General features: G+C 38.7%; 2 protein-coding genes and 1 pseudogene across 5 annotated transcripts; 1 reads left to right on the top strand and 2 right to left on the bottom strand.

Annotated features, from left to right (window-relative positions):
* Window positions 1-989: 989 nt before the first annotated feature.
* On the top strand, window positions 990-2,114 carry LOC132144073 (SERTA domain-containing protein 2-like; annotated as a pseudogene).
* Window positions 2,115-2,529: 415 nt separating this feature from the next.
* Window positions 2,530-12,104, bottom strand: LOC132144072 (aftiphilin-like). 4 transcript variants are annotated; one of them, XM_059554807.1, is made up of 10 exons: window positions 11,946-12,104; window positions 7,841-9,352; window positions 7,084-7,238; window positions 6,839-6,965; window positions 6,692-6,748; window positions 6,444-6,566; window positions 6,021-6,081; window positions 5,634-5,717; window positions 5,354-5,477; window positions 2,530-3,655 (listed from the first exon to the last, which is right to left on the bottom strand). In XM_059554807.1, exons 2-10 carry the CDS (start codon window positions 9,314-9,316, stop codon window positions 3,493-3,495), a joined length of 2,370 nt encoding a protein of 789 aa, XP_059410790.1. In that variant the 5' UTR covers window positions 9,317-9,352; window positions 11,946-12,104; the 3' UTR covers window positions 2,530-3,492. The 4 variants fall into 4 exon arrangements, with proteins under 4 accessions (XP_059410790.1, XP_059410791.1, XP_059410792.1 ...); XM_059554808.1 differs by having other exon boundaries at window positions 2,530-3,652; window positions 11,946-12,103; XM_059554809.1 differs by lacking the exon at window positions 5,634-5,717.
* A 1,912-nt stretch (window positions 12,105-14,016) lies between these two features.
* On the bottom strand, window positions 14,017-17,713 carry LOC132143207 (galectin-related protein-like). Its single transcript, XM_059553349.1, has 5 exons — window positions 17,569-17,713; window positions 16,942-17,016; window positions 16,777-16,865; window positions 16,291-16,453; window positions 14,017-14,893 (listed from the first exon to the last, which is right to left on the bottom strand). Exons 1-5 carry the CDS (start codon window positions 17,599-17,601, stop codon window positions 14,750-14,752), a joined length of 504 nt encoding a protein of 167 aa, XP_059409332.1. The 5' UTR covers window positions 17,602-17,713; the 3' UTR covers window positions 14,017-14,749.
* Window positions 17,714-19,485: the final 1,772 nt, after the last annotated feature.

The following is a 19,485-nucleotide window of genomic DNA, read 5'->3' as shown; positions in this document are numbered from 1 at the left end:
GAGCAGTGCTGTGATTTACAGTAATCCCACAGTCATGTGTGTAGTCATGAGCTGTCACTGAGGCACTGAACTCGAAAGTACTGTGTATCTGGCTGTTCGTCGAGGAACTAACTCTTCAGAAGTTCATTTGAGCAGAATGTTCATTTTAAAATACAGAAAAAAATATATTCAGGTCATTCTGTTCAATTCATTTTTGCTGCTTTTTTATATTTCAAATGTTAATATAGGAAATTTACACAAAAAATTAATTTAAATATGTAGTAATTTAATCGCATTCAATTTTATTCATTTAAGATCAAATAAAATAAACAATTAACTTAAATTTTATTACATTTATTTTTATATTTAAAATGTTATTATAGAAAAACATTTAAAATACAATTTCTTTTTCCAATGATATTTTTATTAATTGTCATTTTATTACATTGCATTTTATTCATTCAAATTAAATTTTGAAGATAATATTAAAATGAATACTTAACAATATTCAGTTAATTGTATTTTCAAAAAAGACTTTTTAAAATATTAAAAATGTTAATATAGAAGATGCTTAAAATCTAAAAACTTAAAACGTAATAATATATTAATATTTAATTATTTTTACAAATTATTTCATTAATTTTTAAATCCCTGGAGCACAAAACCATAAGTAGCACAGGTGTATTTGTAGTAAGAGCCAAAAATACATTGTATGGGTAAAAATTATCGATTTTTCTTTTATGCCAAAAATCTTAAGGATATTAATTAAAGATGATGTTCCATGAAGATATTTAGTAAATTTCCTACCATAAATATATCAAGCTTTATTTTTGATTCGTTTGATTTTTTTGCTCCCTCAGATTCCAGATTTTCAAATAGTTGCATCTCTGTCAAATATTGTCAGATCCTAATTTTTAACATATCATAACTATTTTAAAATAGAATGTTAAATTAGACATTTAAAATATTATAAATACAATGTGCTTTCTGTGCGTTCTCTCTCTGATATACGCTACATGTTGGGTAAAGGCCTGAAGCGGAAGCTGGAGCAGGAGGAAGAGGATGGTGTGATGAAGATGAGCTGTCCTCAGGAGGCGTCACCCGTCTGTTACTGGCTCCAGCGGCAGACCGTGCTCAACCTCTCGCTGCTGAAGCTGCACAGCCGTCCGGGACACTCGGAGCCGGGCCTGGCCCGCAGGGTGCTCATCACCAACACACTCCGGCTCATCCAGGACGTCCCGGCACCCCAGTCCTTCCCCAGCAGGGTCGAGACTCAAAGTGAGGGCAGCTTGATGCCTGTGTCACAGCTGGAGGACAGACATCTGTTTCTCTGTCTGTCTCCGCCCATCTCCAGACAGCAGCCTCCATCATCCTCCGTTTTTAAAGACAGCTTCGCCTCAGCACTGGCTGAAATTGAAGATCTGTGTCCGACTGTAGGAATAACCACTTTATTTTCTACGGAGACGGGCCGCTCGCTCGCATCAGACCCAAATTCAGATGAATCCAGGCACACAGACCCAGATCTTTCTGAAATGAACAGCGGTATGGACTCAGCATCGTCTCTCTCTGACTCCGCCCAGTCACTGTTTGGCCACACCCCCTCACTCCTCGCCGATTTCTCATTGGACGATTTCCTGCTCACAGAGATAGACAGCTTGCTGTTTGATAACGTCCCCTGCGGGAGCTCGGGCGCATCAAAAGTGGTTTCCATTGTAACAGACGACCTCGTCAAGACGCTCGCTGGTTACGGTAACGGCGGGACGAGCCAATCAGCGCTTCCCTCTACTCAAGACTTTCAAACTGGATCTGAACGAACTGGATCACATCATGGAGGTTTTGGTTGGCTCGTAATTTGATGTGCAAAACGTTTGAAACTGTACTGAATATTACGGTACATTTTTTTGTATTATGGTATGTTACTATGAAAGTAAAGGGTTAGTAAAAGGGTTACTATGGTAAAAGAAGATATATGCAAATGTGTGTATATTTATTTTGATACAGTATCAAAGGCTACACAATACATTGATGTAATGTAATATATTGCAACCATTTTATAATGTTATAGAATGCTATTTTAGTGTTTTTCTTGTGGAAATTTCATATGAATTATGTTATATGTAGGATTAAATAAAAAAAATAAAATAAACTGGCTTTGACCTTGACTGAAAAAACACACACAAAAACAGCATTTTCTCTTAAATTATTTTAATTTCTTGTGTACACTTAAAGAAAATTTACACACTTGTTTGTATTTTTTAAAGAACCTGGGCATGCACGATTGACCTCGGTACAGGCTCTTTAGAGATATCATTCATCTGTATGAGTTTTCCATAGGAATTTTCCCATAACAATTTTTACATGTTCCATAGTTTGACTGTACACAGTCCGAAGCCACAGTTAACTATGTAAGCAGTTCTTCTGTATATCTTTACAATGTGCAAAATCCTCCAGGAGACAGAATAAACAGAGACACAACTGAAAAAAAGATCCAGGAGACAGAAAAACCAGAAGTGTGGTGTACAGGACCACAGTGATAGCAGACATCCTCCAAAAGAGTCACTTAAGATTTATCAGAGTAAATAAAACACTGATACAGAATGACCAAAACACAATGATAACAGGTAAATGAGCAAACCGATACAGCAGATATTGGTCCCTTATTCTTGATACATATATTTATATATTCAAGTTGATCATTCATTCAACAATTCCTTCACTACAATATAGTTCAAAGCCAGTGGTTTCAACCTACATTAAAAAAACAATAATAAAAAAATGACAACTGAAAAACAAGAGCAGCGAATGCAGAGATGTGGTTTCTATAGTTGCTGTCTGTCAGTATGGAAAGCGAGTTAATTGTTAAACTATTTGCACAACAAAATGATAAAGTGTTCACTAATGTGCGCCTGTGCGAAATCAAATAACCTAAAACCTACAAGTAATAACAATATTGATTGTAATAGCCAAAATGATAAAAAACTAAGGCCTTTGTTACTCAAAATCTAAAAGAAAGTTTTGCAGGCGGTTTGGTTTCAAGTCGATATAACTACGCATTTATGTATCTACATACAAATCAGATCATTCACATCATCATTTGTGCCATTGAAGGACGTTTAAGCCAGTGTTTCATAAAAACAAACGACCTGAAAATAACAAAGTGCCTCGTTCTCCCTCATACAGACTATCTTAACTGTGAAGAATACTCGAAAGGAAATCATCCCTGATTATATACAGATTGGCTCTAATATAAACACAAACTCTTTTTCTACTCTCATCCTACTAATAAAATTAACTAGTCTTTTCTCCTCTAAAGCGATCAATCATTAGTCGATTATCTTATCCACTCTCTCTAATGTAGACAATGTTTTTTAACTTAAAAACGCCCGGGAACATGACACACAGGAACTAGACAACCAAAAGGATGAAATTAAAATCATTACTGTCCGTTTCGTGAAAAGCTGGAGAGCGTTACACAGAGAAAGAGAGGTGAAACGGCAGGAGGAGAGGACCGCATCAGTCGGGCGTGGGACAGGGCGAGGAGGAGGAGGGGAGGAGAGGAGTCAGTGTGGAGGGGAACATGAGGACTTTAGCCTGCATGAAGGACAGATCCGGCAGACCTGAGATCACTCGCCGAGCCTCTTCACTCAGATTCTCCTCCTTCTGCACAGGCTTTCTGCTGAGAGAGATCAGACCAGTCAGAGAGAGAGATCACATCAGAGAGAAACATTTAAAACCGAGATCAGACAGAATAGACCGATATCAGACAGAATAGACCGATATCAGACAGAGATAGGACAGAATAGACATATCAGACAGAGTAGACACAATAGACGGAGATCAGAACGAGAGATCAGACAGAATAGACCGATATCAGACAGAATAGACACAATAGACGGAGATCAGAACGAGAGATCAGACAGAGATCAGACAGAATAGACCGATATCAGACAGAATAGACAGATATCAGACAGAGATCGGAAAGAATAGACCGATATCAGACAGAGTAGACAATAGACGGAGATCAGAACGAGAGATCAGACATATCAGAGAGAGATCAGACAGAGATCAGACAGAATAGACAGATATCAGACAGAGATCGGAAAGAATAGACCGATATCAGACAGAATAGACAGATATCAGACAGAGTAGACAATAGACGGAGATCAGAATGAGAGATCAGACATATCAGAAAGACATCAGACAGAATAGACAAATCTGAATAAGAGATCAGACAAAGATCAGACAGAAAAGACAAATCTGAACAAGAGATCAGACAGATCAGACATCAGAGAGAGATCAGACAAAGATCAGACAGAATAGATGAGATCAGAACGAGAGATCAGACATATCAGAGAGAGATCAGACAAACATCAGACAGAATAGACAGATGTCAGACAGAATAGACAATAGACGGAGATCAGAATGAGAGATCATACAGAATAGACCGATATCAGACAGAAATCAGACAGATATCAGACAGAATAGACAGATATCAGACAGATATCAGACAGATATCAGACAGAATAGACAGATATCAGACAGAGTAGACGGAGATCAGAACGAGAGATCAGACAGAATAGACCTATATCAGACAGAGATCAGACAGAATAGACCGATATCAGACAGAGATCAGACAGAATAGAACGATATCAGACAGAGATCAGACATATCAGAGAGAGATCAGACAAAGATCAGACAATAGACAAATCTGAATAAGAGATCAGACAAAGATCAGACTGAAATCAGACAGAATAGACAAGAGATCAGAAAAAGATCAGAGAATAGACAAATCTGAACAAGAGATCAGACAGATCAGAGAGAGATCAGACAGAATATACGGAGATCAGAACGAGAGATCAGACAGAGATCAGAACAGACAAATCTGAGTAAGAGATCAGACAAAACAGACAGAGCTCAAACAAAATAGACAGAGATCAGAACGAGAGATCAAACAGATCTTGATTTGTTGTTTGATCAGACTTGCAAAAATGCAAAATAACCCTATTTTTCTAAGGGTAATTACTGAACGCCAATCATTAAATGAACCAATAAACCTAGTACCACACAGGATTTTTTTTATGAGCAGCATGATAGAAATACGCAGAAGTACTACAACAGCAGTAAATAGAGATGGCATCACATGACCTACATCCAGGCATCCCATTAAAATTTTTTAAATTTTAAATATTTTAAATTTTTTAAATATTTGCATTTTTATAAAATTCTGTGTAAAACCATCAAACCTTTTGACAGTTGGATCAAATAACGAGTCAACGCCTACAGAAAGCCTGCTGCTCTGAACTCCTCACGGTCTGTGGTGTGGCTCCTCCTGGTGGCCCAGCAGCAGTACTGTGAATGTGAGAGGCTCACTGACCTGGTGGAGGTGCTGGTCTTCTCCACGGTGGACATGAGGCGAGCGAACGCATCCACGACTCTACTGCTGCCTCCGCTGACGTCCAGCTTCGCCTGGGTCAACTCGTACAGCTCCGGGTCCACACCTGCACAAGCAGAGCAGCACACTTGTGATACACCAGTACATGCACGCACGCAACAACAATCGTCTGAATGGACGGTTAAAGATATAGATGGAAATAGAGCAGAAATCCAGAACGCACAGACAGTTTTGGTGTTAAACTGGAAATGTTTCAGCAAACCTGGTATGGATGTGGCCGTGCCGGAGGGCGACTCGTCCACAGGGCCGAAAAAATCGAGGTTGAGCAGAGAGGAGCCTCCACTCGCTTCAGAACGAGGGATGGTGAAAGACGAGAGAAAGGTTACAAACAGAGAGAAAGAGAACACAGGAGAAGCAGAAGTTGAAAAACGCTCAGATCTGGATTAGTGATGAAACTACGTGACTGGATTAGTGCTGGTTTCTGTTAGCGAGAAGCATGAAGAGGACATGAGCATCCAACATAAATGTGGAGAACTGTTAATCAAGCATTTAGTTTTCACGACACGAGACATGTTTCTATATATTTGAGAATGAGAAAAGCTTGTTTCTCAGTGATGTTCCTCCTCGTGAATCGATTGATCGGTCTTACCGTCCAGAGGGTTTGTAAGGCCACTGCTGCTCCAGTCAAACTGAACGGGAGGAAGAGACTCCTGACCACAGAAAAAGAGAGAGACCAGATGTCACATTTTACAAAGTAATGCAAAAATTATAATTAAATGAAAAAAGTTCCATTTAGTTGTCTGTATGATACTTTTGATGTGCGACAATTGCATTTGTTTGTTTTTTATGTGCAGGACTAGGTTTATTATTTAATGATTGCCGCCCAGTTATTACATTTAGAAATATAGAAGCTGTAACTTTTTTAAGTTAAGAATAAAGTACAAGTTTATGAGATTTGTAAATTATTCCATTCCTTTTTTACTCACAATTTGTACAGTGTCCCAGCTTTTTTGGAATCGGGTGTGTAATGTGTGTACTATTTTACCAGGTGAAGGTTCCTGAAGACGCTCACCTGGGCAGTGTCAGGTGGACAGGTGTTCAGCTCCGTGGAGACTGAAGGAGATTTTGCGATTGAGGCGATCATTTCAGCGGCGGAGACCGGCTTCACCGGCTCTTTCGTGGGTTCCAGCATCCCCTGCAGACCAACAGTCGTCAAAGATGATTGATTAAACACATATGAGCTTTAAAGGTCGTCTAAAATAAACCAGCGTCCATCATTCTCTCACACACACAGCTCGCCTGCAGCTGGGCTTCACTCACCAGACTGGCAGCATACATTGGCACAATTACAGGCTGCTTTTTCTGGCCCGTGAACAGCTGAGGAGAAAGAAATAAAAACAGAAGAGAAGTCAGTTACACACAAAACACAGCTTCTTATTTACATGACTTGACCATAACCAAACTCACGATGTTTCTGGTGTCGATACCAAGCGAGCAGAGCAGTGCTTTATTGGTGTGAGAGCCGCCCCACTGGTACCGGAGGCCGTAGGCATTATGAACATCCTGCAACTGCTGCCATACGTCCCGCAGTGCCCTACAGATCCCGCAGGAGGAGAACGAGAGCGTTTCATTCACCACAGGACAATAAAGGTGACTTAACTGAGGTAACTGGCCACCAGCAGCACTAAACATATAAACCCGTAGCTCCTCACCCATTGGTCGGCCCTCTGTCAGCTTCTTCCTGTTGTGAGTTGTCAGGAGGTTTGAGGAAGGTGTCGAGCGTGGTCACCTGTTCCTCCACCGGAGGGGCGACCACCAGCTCGAAACTGGCCTGGAAAAGCTTCTCCAAACGGCTGAGCAGTGCAGACTTCGTAAAACACAGAAAGAAGAAAACTGTTATAATAGAGAGGGGATCAAAAGACTTTTGTAATGTTGCAACAGATAAATGCTGTTCTTTTGAGTTTTCTGTTCATCAAAGAATTCTGAAATAAAAGCATCATGGTTTCCATAAAAATATTCAGCAGCACAATGGTTTCCAACACTGATAATAACCAGAAATGTTCCCTGAGCAGTAAATCAGCATATTATACTGATTTCTGAAGATCATGTGACACTGAAGACTGGAGTAATGATGCTGAAATCACAGGGATAAATTACATTTGTCCAAATAGAAAACAGTTTTTTTAATTGTAATGATATTACACAATATTACCATTTTAAATGTATTTTTGATCAAATAAATGCAGCCTTGGTGACTTGGTGAAATATTACATTTCATTTATTAGTGAAAGGTATCTGTAAAAAATAGATATTATATAGGCTCTGTAGACAGAGTAAACCATCTTGTCCAGGTTCATTCCTCAATCTGATTTAATTTTCTGTGCTAGTTTTTCTGAAGGACAGAATGGGGAAAAGTAAAAACAGTAAATATAAACCATCTAACTAGTATGTTTAAGTAATTCGACCTACCATTGTACAACTTTTGTGCTCCTCCGCAGCAGTAGGGGGTGCTGTAACCGGTTGGCTTTCCTGCCAATCATCTCTGTTTTCTTCTGTAGCCGATGCATCAAACATTGCCCACGATTCTCCTTCCTTCTGGCTCTGATCCGGCTCAGAGAAGGCCTGCCATCCTTCGTTATCGCCCACCTGCGCAGAGCTAAAATCTGCGAAACTGTCACTTCCAGGAAAATCCGCAAACGTTGTTGCCTCCTCACCCTCCAACTCTGTTTTACTAGGTTCTTTTGATGTGTCAAAATCACCAAATTCATCATCCTCTGCCCCCGGAGGGGTACTCTGGTCAAAATCAGCAAATCCAGTCGCGCTAAACGAGCTGGCATCTCCAAAGTCACCAAAATCTCCAAAATCCTCATAGTCATCCTCGGCCAGCTGGCTGTGGTCGGCCGGAGTGGCCGTCTCCTCCTGAAGCGGAGGCGAGGGTACAGATCCTGTCATGCTAAAGTCGCCGAATTCTTCGAGCGCGTCTGTTGATAGCGGCCGACCAAAGGAAGTCTCCGTTTCCGTCTCCATTTCTAAAGTCTCATTCTCTGAGCCTTTCTCATCTGATTGCTTGCCACTAGACTTATCCCCAATAGAGTCGGGCGACCCCCTGTTCTCATCGGTTTCACTAAAAGTGACACCATTAAGGGCTAGCGGTTGCACTGTGCTAACGACTTCAGCAGTATCAGCTTCTAGCTCCCTTCGATCTAAATCCGACCCTTCATGGAAACCCCAGTCACCGTTGCTGAGACTTTCAGAGTTTCCAGAAAAGAACCCAAACCCTGTGTTTCTCGAGTCCCTGCTATTGTCTTCTAAACTAGTGCCTCGCTCTTCAACGCTGTCGCTAGCATCATTCTGTGGCGGTATGCATCCTTGATTCGAATGTTCCCAGTCTGTCTCTGAAGGCTGGTTGTGTTCAGCATAAGAAAAGGCAGAGAAATCTGCAAAATCATCTGGACTGATATCAAATTCGTTGGTTTTGTGTGGTGTGGCCGGGCTTCCACCTTGGTGTAATGTTGCAAACCCGTTGGTGAGCACTTCAGCGGTGCCATTGCAGTCAATGACATCACTGTCAGTCCGAGAGCCTGTTGTGAACTCCAGGGATGCGATGTGAGCTTGGTGCTCACTGAACTTTTTGAGTTCCTCTACGCTAACTGTTCTGCCATTGGGTGTGGAGGTCTGGCTGGAGCCAGGGGTCATGCCGTTGGCTTTCGTAGACCCTGCGGGTTGAGCGGACAGCCCCACGATCCTTCCGTTGCTCAGCAACTCCGGCGGCGAAGTGGCGTTCAAAGCCTGAGACTGGTTGAATGTGGTTGGAGTGTCGAACTCAGAAAAGCTGGTGCTGTTCGGGACACCGGTGAAGTCGCTGAAATCCTCGTCCTCGTCCTCGATGCCATCCTCCATCGGGGGCGGAGAGGAGGAGTACATGTGTATCACGTCAGGCTCCATGGGGCCTTGAGCAGAAACACAGCCGAGAGCTCACACCTGAAGCAAAGCCATGCATGCACAGATTAGCATTCAGGAATATGACTTACAAATCATTAAAGTAAAAATATAGGGTAATTTATTCTCAGGGCCTTTAATCTAATCTTACACATCAATATTTTTCAATTAGACATTGGTTATCACAAAAGAGTTACTAGATATGTTATTGTTTGAGAAAACATTTTCTTTTTCTGGCAAAAGAAATATGATGCATAGAAAATTCAGCATGGATAGGTGCAATTAATACAATTGCAATGCAAAGTATTAAATTTCATTGACTACACAGTGTTTTAGAGTAACGTGGCTTTGTGTTCATTTACACAAGCAAAACATGATCAAGTTTACAGTAAATGCTAATCCACATCAAAATCTATGCTACTAATCTGAGTTTGTGTCGCAAATGACAACATGCATTTGAAAATGCAACAGGCATCCATCATCTTCCCATTTTGTGAAGAGATGTGCCAATCAACACATATTACAATAGAAATAGTTATTGTTTTGTTTGATATCTTATTTCCAATTTTATAATCATATATAGTCACAATTTTTCCTCCTGAATTGCACAGCCCTACAATGCATGTAACACAATGAAACTGTTGGAAGGCTACTAAAATAATTAAAGTGTCAGGATGCCCTCAGGATTAGTCCAAACCCATAATCAGATTTAATGTGAAATGCAAAAAGTCGTTTGGAAATGCTTTCTGTCACAGCAACAGAAAATCAGCTCTTCTGCAACGTTTCATGTTTTAATCGCAACAGTGAGAACAGCAGGGAGACGCTGTATTATCACTAATTCTTCTCTTTAATGACCTTAAGCCTCATTTTTGTACATCAGCATCATCCGACGTCTAATTACTGCTCTTTGCAAAGACAAGCAACACTTTGCTGTTGCTCTGCATATGTGTTAATGCTTTAAGCCATAAATAACTAACTGGTGAGTGAATCATCACACACTGCTTGTGCTTGAGTACATCAAGCCATCTTTGAGAAGACAACATCAGTAAATCTTCTTAATCTTGACATGAATAAAATGCATGCTTATTTTCTTTATTCAAACCGCTGATCACCATCGTAACACCACTAAGCAATCGCCCTCTGTAGACAGCGCTCATCATGATAGTGCTCAAGGGCTCATTAACAGGAACAGGTTTTTGTTGTCTAACTCAAATCAAATCAACAAGAGTTAAAACAAGACAGACTGTCTTCGAATCAGACGCTAATTAAGTGCTAACAGAAGAAGTGGTGACTCGAGTGGAGCAGGGAAACCAGATCAGTCTGGAAAATCCACGTCACTCAATGCAATAGTTTACAAAGGAGAGCAAAAGCACAAACCAAATTAAACAGGGCTTTTAAATGATCCACTGTCTCGCGCTGGGAGCATCGTCAGAGCTGTTTGCTCAGAGCTGGGTCAAACAATGACAGAGTGACACTCGTGAAAACAGCAAGATCTTTCCCAACCCTCAGTTTACATTCACACCACTTAAGTGGCCGATGTCTTACAGACATTATAAAGCGAAAAAAAAAGAAAATGTATATATATATATATATATATATATATGTATGCATGTAAGATATATCTTCATAGATTTAATGGTGACTTGACTAACAGTATGCTCAAGTTTCCTGTAAGGATAAAACCTTTGGTAAATAACTGATATTAATAATCATAACTGAGTATTCATTTTATAATTATTATGAAAGTTATACTATCAAAAACAGGAAGATTAAAACAGGAACAGAAAGCAAATTGTGCTAAACTACCATTTACGTTTACACCATTTTAACTGCAGATGTCTATAATCTAGCACAAATAAAAAATAAAAAATAAATAATTTTACTATCAGAAAGCAACAACAAATTTCCAGCTTAATTATTTTACTCCTTTAGTTTGTATTACTGCAAATTAAAAATCCCTGTGCATTTCAGAAGATACTCTTATTTTCTTCTGATGATACACTTCATCTATAAATATCTATAATTAGGCTATAACGGTACATTCATATTACACATACCAAGACTAAAATGTAGTAATATGAGGATTATGAGTAATATAGTTTCTAAAATAGATGACAGTGTTTAAGTGCGCAGGACACACTTCAGGAGTGAAGTTATTAAATCAGTTCATCACAGCTGTTAAAAACACCAGGCCTTCAGCTCATAAACTGTTCAATCTACACACACTTTATTAACCTGACGAGGAGATTAGTTTAAATGAAACTGTGTTTATCCTAGATTAAATCTGGATTAAATCTGGATTTTTAGGCTTTTAGACAGAATCGAATCGGTTTTGGAGATGTTTACCTCACGGCTAGCAGTTAGCCGTTAGCTTGATTACACCTGACAGCATAAAATACAGCGTTTAAATCCGTCAAAATGATCTTCTTCTGTCTAAACTATGACATTAAGTTCCCGTAAGAGTCGTGTTATTGTTTCATGAGTGATTCAGCAGAGCAAACTCGGTCTGTTAGCATACGAGCTCAGAGTAGCATCAGAACCCATTGGTTAACATGGACGATGCTAGCAGGCTAACACTAGCTGTAGCCTCGGTGCTAACGGCTAGCTGTCACGCAGCTGTCAGTCATCTTCTTACCTCACGAGACCGGAGTGAAGAGTCCCATCGTCACGAGCGCATCCCGCGCACCGGCGTCACGGGAGACCCGCTCAAATCCCGCTCTCTATGTCTGTGTGAGTGTGAAAGTGTGAGCTATAGATCCTGCTCTATTTCTAAGTATTACCCAGCATGCACCACGCGCTGGTGTGGCACTGCTGGACTCGCGTCTTGATTGGCTGAGGCTGGCTTGAACAAATAATATTATAATTATGTCACATTATTTGGCTTATCTTTTTCTCATTATAGTACTGTACTGTATTTGTTAATTTAATGTCATTTTGAAATATATTTTAATTAATAATAATTCATTATTTGTTTAGTTTATTAAGTTATTTAGTAATATCTGTCAAGCGATTAATCGCGATAAATCTAAAATAAACGTTCTTTGTTTACATATCATATTTGTATGTGCTGTTTTTATTTATTATTTATATATAAATAAACACACATGCATGCATATATTAAAGAAAAATATGTAATATTTATATATTAAATATATTTATATGTATAAAATAAATTAAATCGCTATAAATATATACATGCAAATACATGTAAATATTTTCTAAATCTGTACAGTATGTGTGTGTGTTTATAAATAAATAATAAATATACATACATTATGTAAACAAAAACTTTTATTTTGGATGCGATAAATTGTTTGGCAGCACTTATTTATTTATATCATACTTTAATTTTTTGTTATAATTTTTTACACTGCTAGCCTAAAGACCCAGTTCATACAGTGAAAAGATAACATTAAAATATGTGAAAAATACAATCTAGCAAAATATTGAGTATCTTTTACATTAGATTACATAGTGCTTTACTGCTCTATGTATTGTTTGTTTATTTATGTAAATATGTTTATAATGTAATTTTTACGTCTATTTATTTTAATCTCATTTTATTCTACTATTTATTATTTACATTAATCTATTTTTTTATTATTTTAATCTACTTTTTAAGATTTTTTTGGTACATTTTAATCTACCTTTTTTACACTGCTTAGCCTAAACGCCCCATTTATACTGTAAAAATGTATATTATAAAAAGAAAAAATTGAGTTTCTATAAAGTTACATTAAGCTTTGCTACTCACTAGAACTGTATTGCTATAAGTATTATTTGTTTTTTTTTATCTATCTATTGTTTAGCATATCTATCTCTTTATAATTATTATTATTTTATTTATTTAGTCAATTTTTATTATCAAGTTTTTGCTTAGAAAGTACCAAGGCATAATACAGTTATTATAACATACTGAAGCACAGCTGAGAAGCAGCTCTACTATAATAGACACAATCATCAGGAAGCAGAGCAGAGATAAGAAAGCCAACAGGAAATCCAAAGGCAGGAGTTTATCAGCACAATATGCAGGAAGACTCTTCCATGAACACTAAAATTAAACTCTTCAGAAGGGATGAGAACGTTTAGTAACAGGAGTGCAGCACATCAGTCATTTGCACATTTGAAATGTCTTTCTGTATACACCAAATACTCCTCAAGATAACTTTAGAGTATAGCACCTGCTTCATGTAAACGATCTACAATATTACTCAATAGTGTGTCCGGCCCTGCTAATATCATCACTTACAATACCATTTCATCAATTATAAGCCTTTATTAATTAGAAACAATGTGTGTACAATCAAGAAGAGGCTGATGTGACACACCGTGTGCTCAGAGACAATAAATACACAGAAAGCACTGGAATGCAACGATTTTTACCCCTGATTTTCTGATGGTCTCAAGTAACCAAAGCACCTAAATGAAGTTCACATCATCAGCGGCTCAACACAGTGTGTTTAACTGCTTGTCAATGGAATTAAAGTGTTAAGATCACTGCAGATCTCAAATCACCCTTTTTATGTTCTATATGGAATGCAAACGGACAACTTTACTTTCTGAATGCATGCTCTTGGTCTTATATTTAATATGATTTTTTCATATATGTAACATTTTACATATAAATATATTTACATATATTTTTTATATATATCAATATTTTGTAATTCATTTACTGATTTCACTTAATAGTGCTCTGCACTATTTCTGTAGTCCAAAACTATGAAGCAAGTGGCATTTCAGCACTGAAGTCCAGGGCTGGTTTTCTGATTGGGTTTAGGTTCAGTTCCTGAAGTAATCTCTGTGGTGAACACAAGCTCACAATATTTTCACATTGTATCACAATTGCTAACAAGTGTACACATTTAATCACAGAGGTTAAACTGATCTACTCACTAGGTGCTTTCACGGCCTCATTGTGATTATAATCATGCTCGTGCACTATTCAAACTCAAACGTTCAGCGAAAACGGTTTTAAATAAGCTGATGGTGATGTTGAAGTTACACAATCTCGTAGTTTGTTTACATTTCGTTTTTTACTTTTGGTGATTGTGTTCAGGATTCAAAATTGATTGTGAAGATGAACAAAATGAGTAAAAATCTTGGTCACAGAGCTTTTTTTCTTAATCTAAAAGCCAATGGAAAGTCCAGTTGAGTCCAGGATGATGTGAACTTATGAGATGGACTACAGAAATACATCAAAATCAAGTCCCACCCTATTTGAATATCCCTTTGCACTCAGAAAAAACAAACTAAATCGGATGCGAATGGCATTTCATGTTGACTTCTGCTAAAATGCTACTGAGAATTGTGATGCTCATAAAAATGAATATCTCCTTATAGCTCAAAGTGCATCAATTCATCAGTTCTAGATGATTCTGGAGCGTCCTTCAGCATCACAGACAGTCTTTAGCACTCAGAAGGGACACGCAGCAGTCTTCAGTTGAGCTTGGTGATGGTCAGACTGCCGCTGATCTGGATGGTGTCGATGGCCGTCAGCGGCGTCACGCGGTGGTAGAAGTCAAAGAGCTGATGGCCGTCCACGAGCACGCGGAAGCGCGGGTGATCGCAATGAATCTCAACCTGAACAAACAACAAGAACATGTCACATACTGCTTCTAATTGCATGTTCATGTTCCTGCTGTTTTGTAAGGAATATGAGAGTTTCATGCAATAAACAGTTATTTAGACTATTTATTTTTCGCATATTCATCAGTCACTCTAAATATTTACACTTATGCAATTAGGCATACGCTTTTATCCAAAGCGACTGACTTACATTTAATCAGTTCATGTATTTGCTGGGAATCGAACCCAAGATCTTGGTGTTGCGGTCAGCATGACCCTATACCATCCTCCATTAACCCCATAAAGCCTGCTGTATTATATTTGATGCACAAAAGTGATAAATATGATCAAAACCTTGCTGTTAAATCAGCTGCACGCAATCTACTACATGCCTTCTATTGTCCGATTGATAGTTTAGACTTTTTTAGCAAGTAAAATGCCTTTTAGTACAAGTATAAAATGGCTTGTGCTTCACTTGTCTAATTGCTCTGAAATCTTTACTGAATTTTATAAAGTAAATCACTTTTATTTTGTTATTGCCAACACTTACTGGGCTAAAGCAACTTCAGTTTACGCGTACTTGATTATCCATATATATATAATTCTTTTGAAAAATCAGCATCACATTTGATCATCAGGCTTCTGATGAAGGTTTCTTCATTCATCTCTCAATCAACAATGTAATGCATTGCGTTTTGAAACTACAGAGCTTTGGTCATAAAACTAAGCATTTAAATATCATCTTACTAAGACACACTAATGGGAGATATAGAGTGTATATATTTATAATGTTTTTTGTATCTACTATACTGTTATAATCAAGATCTCATTGATTTACATTACAAGCTATCAGAATTGTCTCATATAAACATCAGGAACTGCATCAAATTGCACACTTTTCCTTACTTCGGGCCTCTTTTGGCCTTGTTCCTCCACATTCACACTATATCATACTACATGAGCCATAGAAGCCTGATGTATCAAATATAATACTCAATGAAAGCACATACAAACTATTAAATGTTCCATTCTCGCTATTAACAAGCCATTTACTACAACTTCTGCCTCAATAAATTCCTAATTTGCTGCTTATTAATAGTAAAGGTAGTGGTTAATTTTAAGTATTGGTTCAAATTAGGTATGTAGAATATGTGCTGTATAATAAATAATAACAGCAAATGTATTAATAATAGTCATGCTAATAAGCAACTAGTTAATAGTGAGAACTGGTCCCTAAACTAAAGTGTTACCACTTTTTCTGTCTATTATTTTATATGTTTATGGGGTTAACAAGCCTTCAAAAACACCAACAAGTCAACTATTTAGTAGACAGCCAATCGTTCAGTTTTGCAAATATGTATCCCGACACAAAACATGAGGTCATTCAGGTGAATTCAGATGATGACACTGACCCTGAAAGGCTGCTCTGCGATGAAGGGGAAGTACGGTATTGACCTCTCCTCCTCGCCCCAGCTTTCAGAAACACAGGCGTTTCGTGAAACCTCCCGGTCTTCGAACCGCACGCACATATCCAGAGCCACGTCCCCACAGCCGCACGTCAGACTGATGTCAAAACTGCCCCAGAGAGAGAGAGAGAGAGAGAGAGAGAGAGAGAGAGAGAGAGAGAGAGAGAGAGAGAGAGAGAGAGAGAGAGCAGGAACATTCAACACTGAGGTCAAACCAGCGACTGAATCAACCGAAACAACAGAATACAGGAGCTCATCGTCTAGACGTTTTCTGTCTAACCTCATTCCTAGTGAACTAGCTAGCTTTGATCATTTAACTTATACAGATAATATGAAGCACATGCCAGCTGTGTCTCTCAGGGTGTGTCCTGCACGTGTGTGAGCACTTGTGTGTGTGTGTGTGTGTGTGTGTGTTGACATGAGCTACTGTACCTGTCGGGATCTGCATTCACGACGCCCATGACTGTGATTTTCTTCCCCGGTCTCAGTCCTCCCTGGATGCTGCCACAGAATGGCACGGCCTGTCAAACACAGCACAGCGACATGAGACAACACAGCCTGGACATATAGACAGATCCACATCTGTCAGGTCATTACCAGTGTCTGTTGCTCATCTTTTTGTGGTGAAATGCACTGAGGCTCCTCAAAAGAACCGCTCAGATTTCTGGTTCTCTGTAGTGGATAAAGCACAACCAGGAAGTTAAGAGACGGCCGTTTGTGCAAAAAACATGCAAATTACAGATAGATACACAGCACTGAACAGGTGGAAACACTGATTCATTCACTAAGGGAACATACAAATGCACAATATACAAGCTTCCTTCTTTAACACACAATTAAAAGTGAATGGGGACTGGAGCTGTCAAGCACTCATAGGACTAAAAGAACCATAAAAATATCTTAAACCTACTCCATGTTAAATAAAGTCCAAGTCTTCAGAACCTAAATCATTGAAACTATCAAGACATCCAATTATATTTGACAAAAAAATTGAAGCAGACATTTTCTCCTCACACAAAAGTATTGTCTGGCTTCATAAGATAATATAGCACATCTGTCTTATCAGCTCCAGTCCCATTCACTTACACTGTAAAAACACGAGGGTAAGTAAATAATGCATGTTATTTGAATGTGTAAAATTTCTTTAAAACATCAATGCGTGTGAATTCTCTAGTCTGATTCTCATTGCTGACGAATTAGTTTCTTTATTATGACAATACTCACAAGTTCGTGTCGGACTGCGCTCAGCTCCGCCATGTTCCACGCAGATGCTCCACGGAAAGCGCGAGCGCTCGGGCTCCGGGATCCAGGAGTCAGTTCGCCTGTTCTGTATCTCCAGCAGTCTATGAGCAGAACGCTGAAAGAAGCGTCTGTCCAGTGTCCAATCAGCGCGCGCCCAGCAGGGTTTGCATTGTGACGTGGGCAGGATGTTAATCCGAGCGCTTGTCCTAAAACTTAAATCAGCTCTAATGACTTTAGTCTGTGTTTATCCCCCTGGGACTGAGAAGAAAAATGTTTTTTGGAATTTATTTTTTACGTCATTATAATCTGTGGAGCACTTTTTATAATATAAAGTCAAATGTTATATTCGATCAACATCTTCTTGCAAACTCAGCACCTGTTCACCAACTCACTGAAAAACTCCTAAAATGTTAGTTTACAAGACATACTTTTGAAAATCAATGATGCAGTGTATATGAAAAAGGATTGACCACCATCAGAACTAAAAATAGCATGTTACATTTTTGAAAATGATACCATAGTAAAACTTTTTTCTTTCTTTTTTTTGATGTACACCACGGCGCACTGAACAAGAAAACGTTTTTGAGCTAACATTTTTGACAATGTTTTGAAAACATTATTTGAAATCAGATAACATTCCACAAGCGTTCTATTAACGCTAATGGAAGAATGTTCGTTAGTCAGAGTTCTGAGAACATTCCTGGGGAACACTGAAGTGCCATGTGGCAAGAAAACGCATTGAAAAGAAAAAGATCGGAAATTAAACATCTTTATATCATATCAAACATCATATTTTGCATGCATTTAAAAGTCATAAATCTGATTTTGAACTAAAATGATCCTCATAAGGTTATTGAGCTTTGCTGTCAGAATCATCTACAACCCGAATTCCGGAAAAGTTGGGACGTTTTTTAAATTTTAATAAAATGAAAACTAAAAGACTTTCAAATCACATGAGCCAATATTTTATTCACAATAGAACATAGATAACATAGCAAATGTTTAAACTGAGAAAGTTTACAATTTTATGCACAAAATTAGCTCATTTCAATTTTGATTTCTGCTACAGGTCTCAAAATAGTTGGGACGGGGCATGTTTACCATGGTGTAGCATCTCCTTTTCTTTTCAAAACAGTTTGAAGACGTCTGGGCATTGAGGCTATGAGTTGCTGGAGTTTTGCTGTTGGAATTTGGTCCCATTCTTGCCTTATATAGATTTCCAGCTGCTGAAGAGTTCGTGGTCGTCTTTGACGTATTTTTCGTTTAATGATGCGCCAAATGTTCTCTATAGGTGAAAGATCTGGACTGCAGGCAGGCCAGGTTAGCACCCGGACTCTTCTACGACGAAGCCATGCTGTTGTTATAGCTGCAGTATGTGGTTTTGCATTGTCCTGCTGAAATAAACAAGGCCTTCCCTGAAATAGACGTTGTTTGGAGGGAAGCATATGTTGCTCTAAAACCTTTATATACCTTTCAGCATTCACAGAGCCTTCCAAAACATGCAAGCTGCCCATACCGTATGCACTTATGCACCCCCATACCATCAGAGATGCTGGCTTTTGAACTGAACGCTGATAACATGCTGGAAGGTCTCCCTCCTCTTTAGCCCGGAGGACACGGCGTCCGTGATTTCCATCAAGAATGTCAAATTTGGACTCGTCTGACCATAAAACACTATTCCACTTTGAAATAGTCCATTTTAAATGAGCCTTGGCCCACAGGACACGACGGCGCTTCTGGACCATGTTCACATATGGCTTCCTTTTTGTATGATAGAGCTTTAGTTGGCATCTGCTGATGGCACGGCGGATTGTGTTTACCGACAGTGGTTTCTGAAAGTATTCCTGGGCCCATTTAGTAATGTCATTGACACAATCATGCCGATGAGTGATGCAGTGT

Source organism: Carassius carassius, chromosome 7 (genome assembly GCF_963082965.1).
Source record: "Carassius carassius chromosome 7, fCarCar2.1, whole genome shotgun sequence".
Classification (NCBI taxonomy): Eukaryota; Metazoa; Chordata; class Actinopteri; order Cypriniformes; family Cyprinidae; genus Carassius; species Carassius carassius.
This window is presented reverse-complemented; position numbering and strand designations above follow the sequence as displayed.

Coding starts and splice junctions, on each gene's coding strand:
- LOC132144072 (XM_059554807.1), bottom strand. CDS start 9,316: ATGGAGCCTGACGTGATACACATGTACTCCTCCTCTCCGCCCCCGATG. Junction 7,239..7,840: donor AGCACAAAAGTTGTACAATG/GTAGGTCGAATT, acceptor TGTTTTACGAAG/TCTGCACTGCTCAGCCGTTT. Junction 6,567..6,691: donor CAATGTATGCTGCCAGTCTG/GTGAGTGAAGCC, acceptor GTTGGTCTGCAG/GGGATGCTGGAACCCACGAA.
- LOC132143207 (XM_059553349.1), bottom strand. CDS start 17,601: ATGGCGGAGCTGAGCGCAGTCCGACACGAACTT. Junction 17,017..17,568: donor GCGCAGTCCGACACGAACTT/GTGAGTATTGTC, acceptor TATCCACTACAG/AGAACCAGAAATCTGAGCGG. Junction 16,454..16,776: donor GTGAATGCAGATCCCGACAG/GTACAGTAGCTC, acceptor TCTCTGGGGCAG/TTTTGACATCAGTCTGACGT.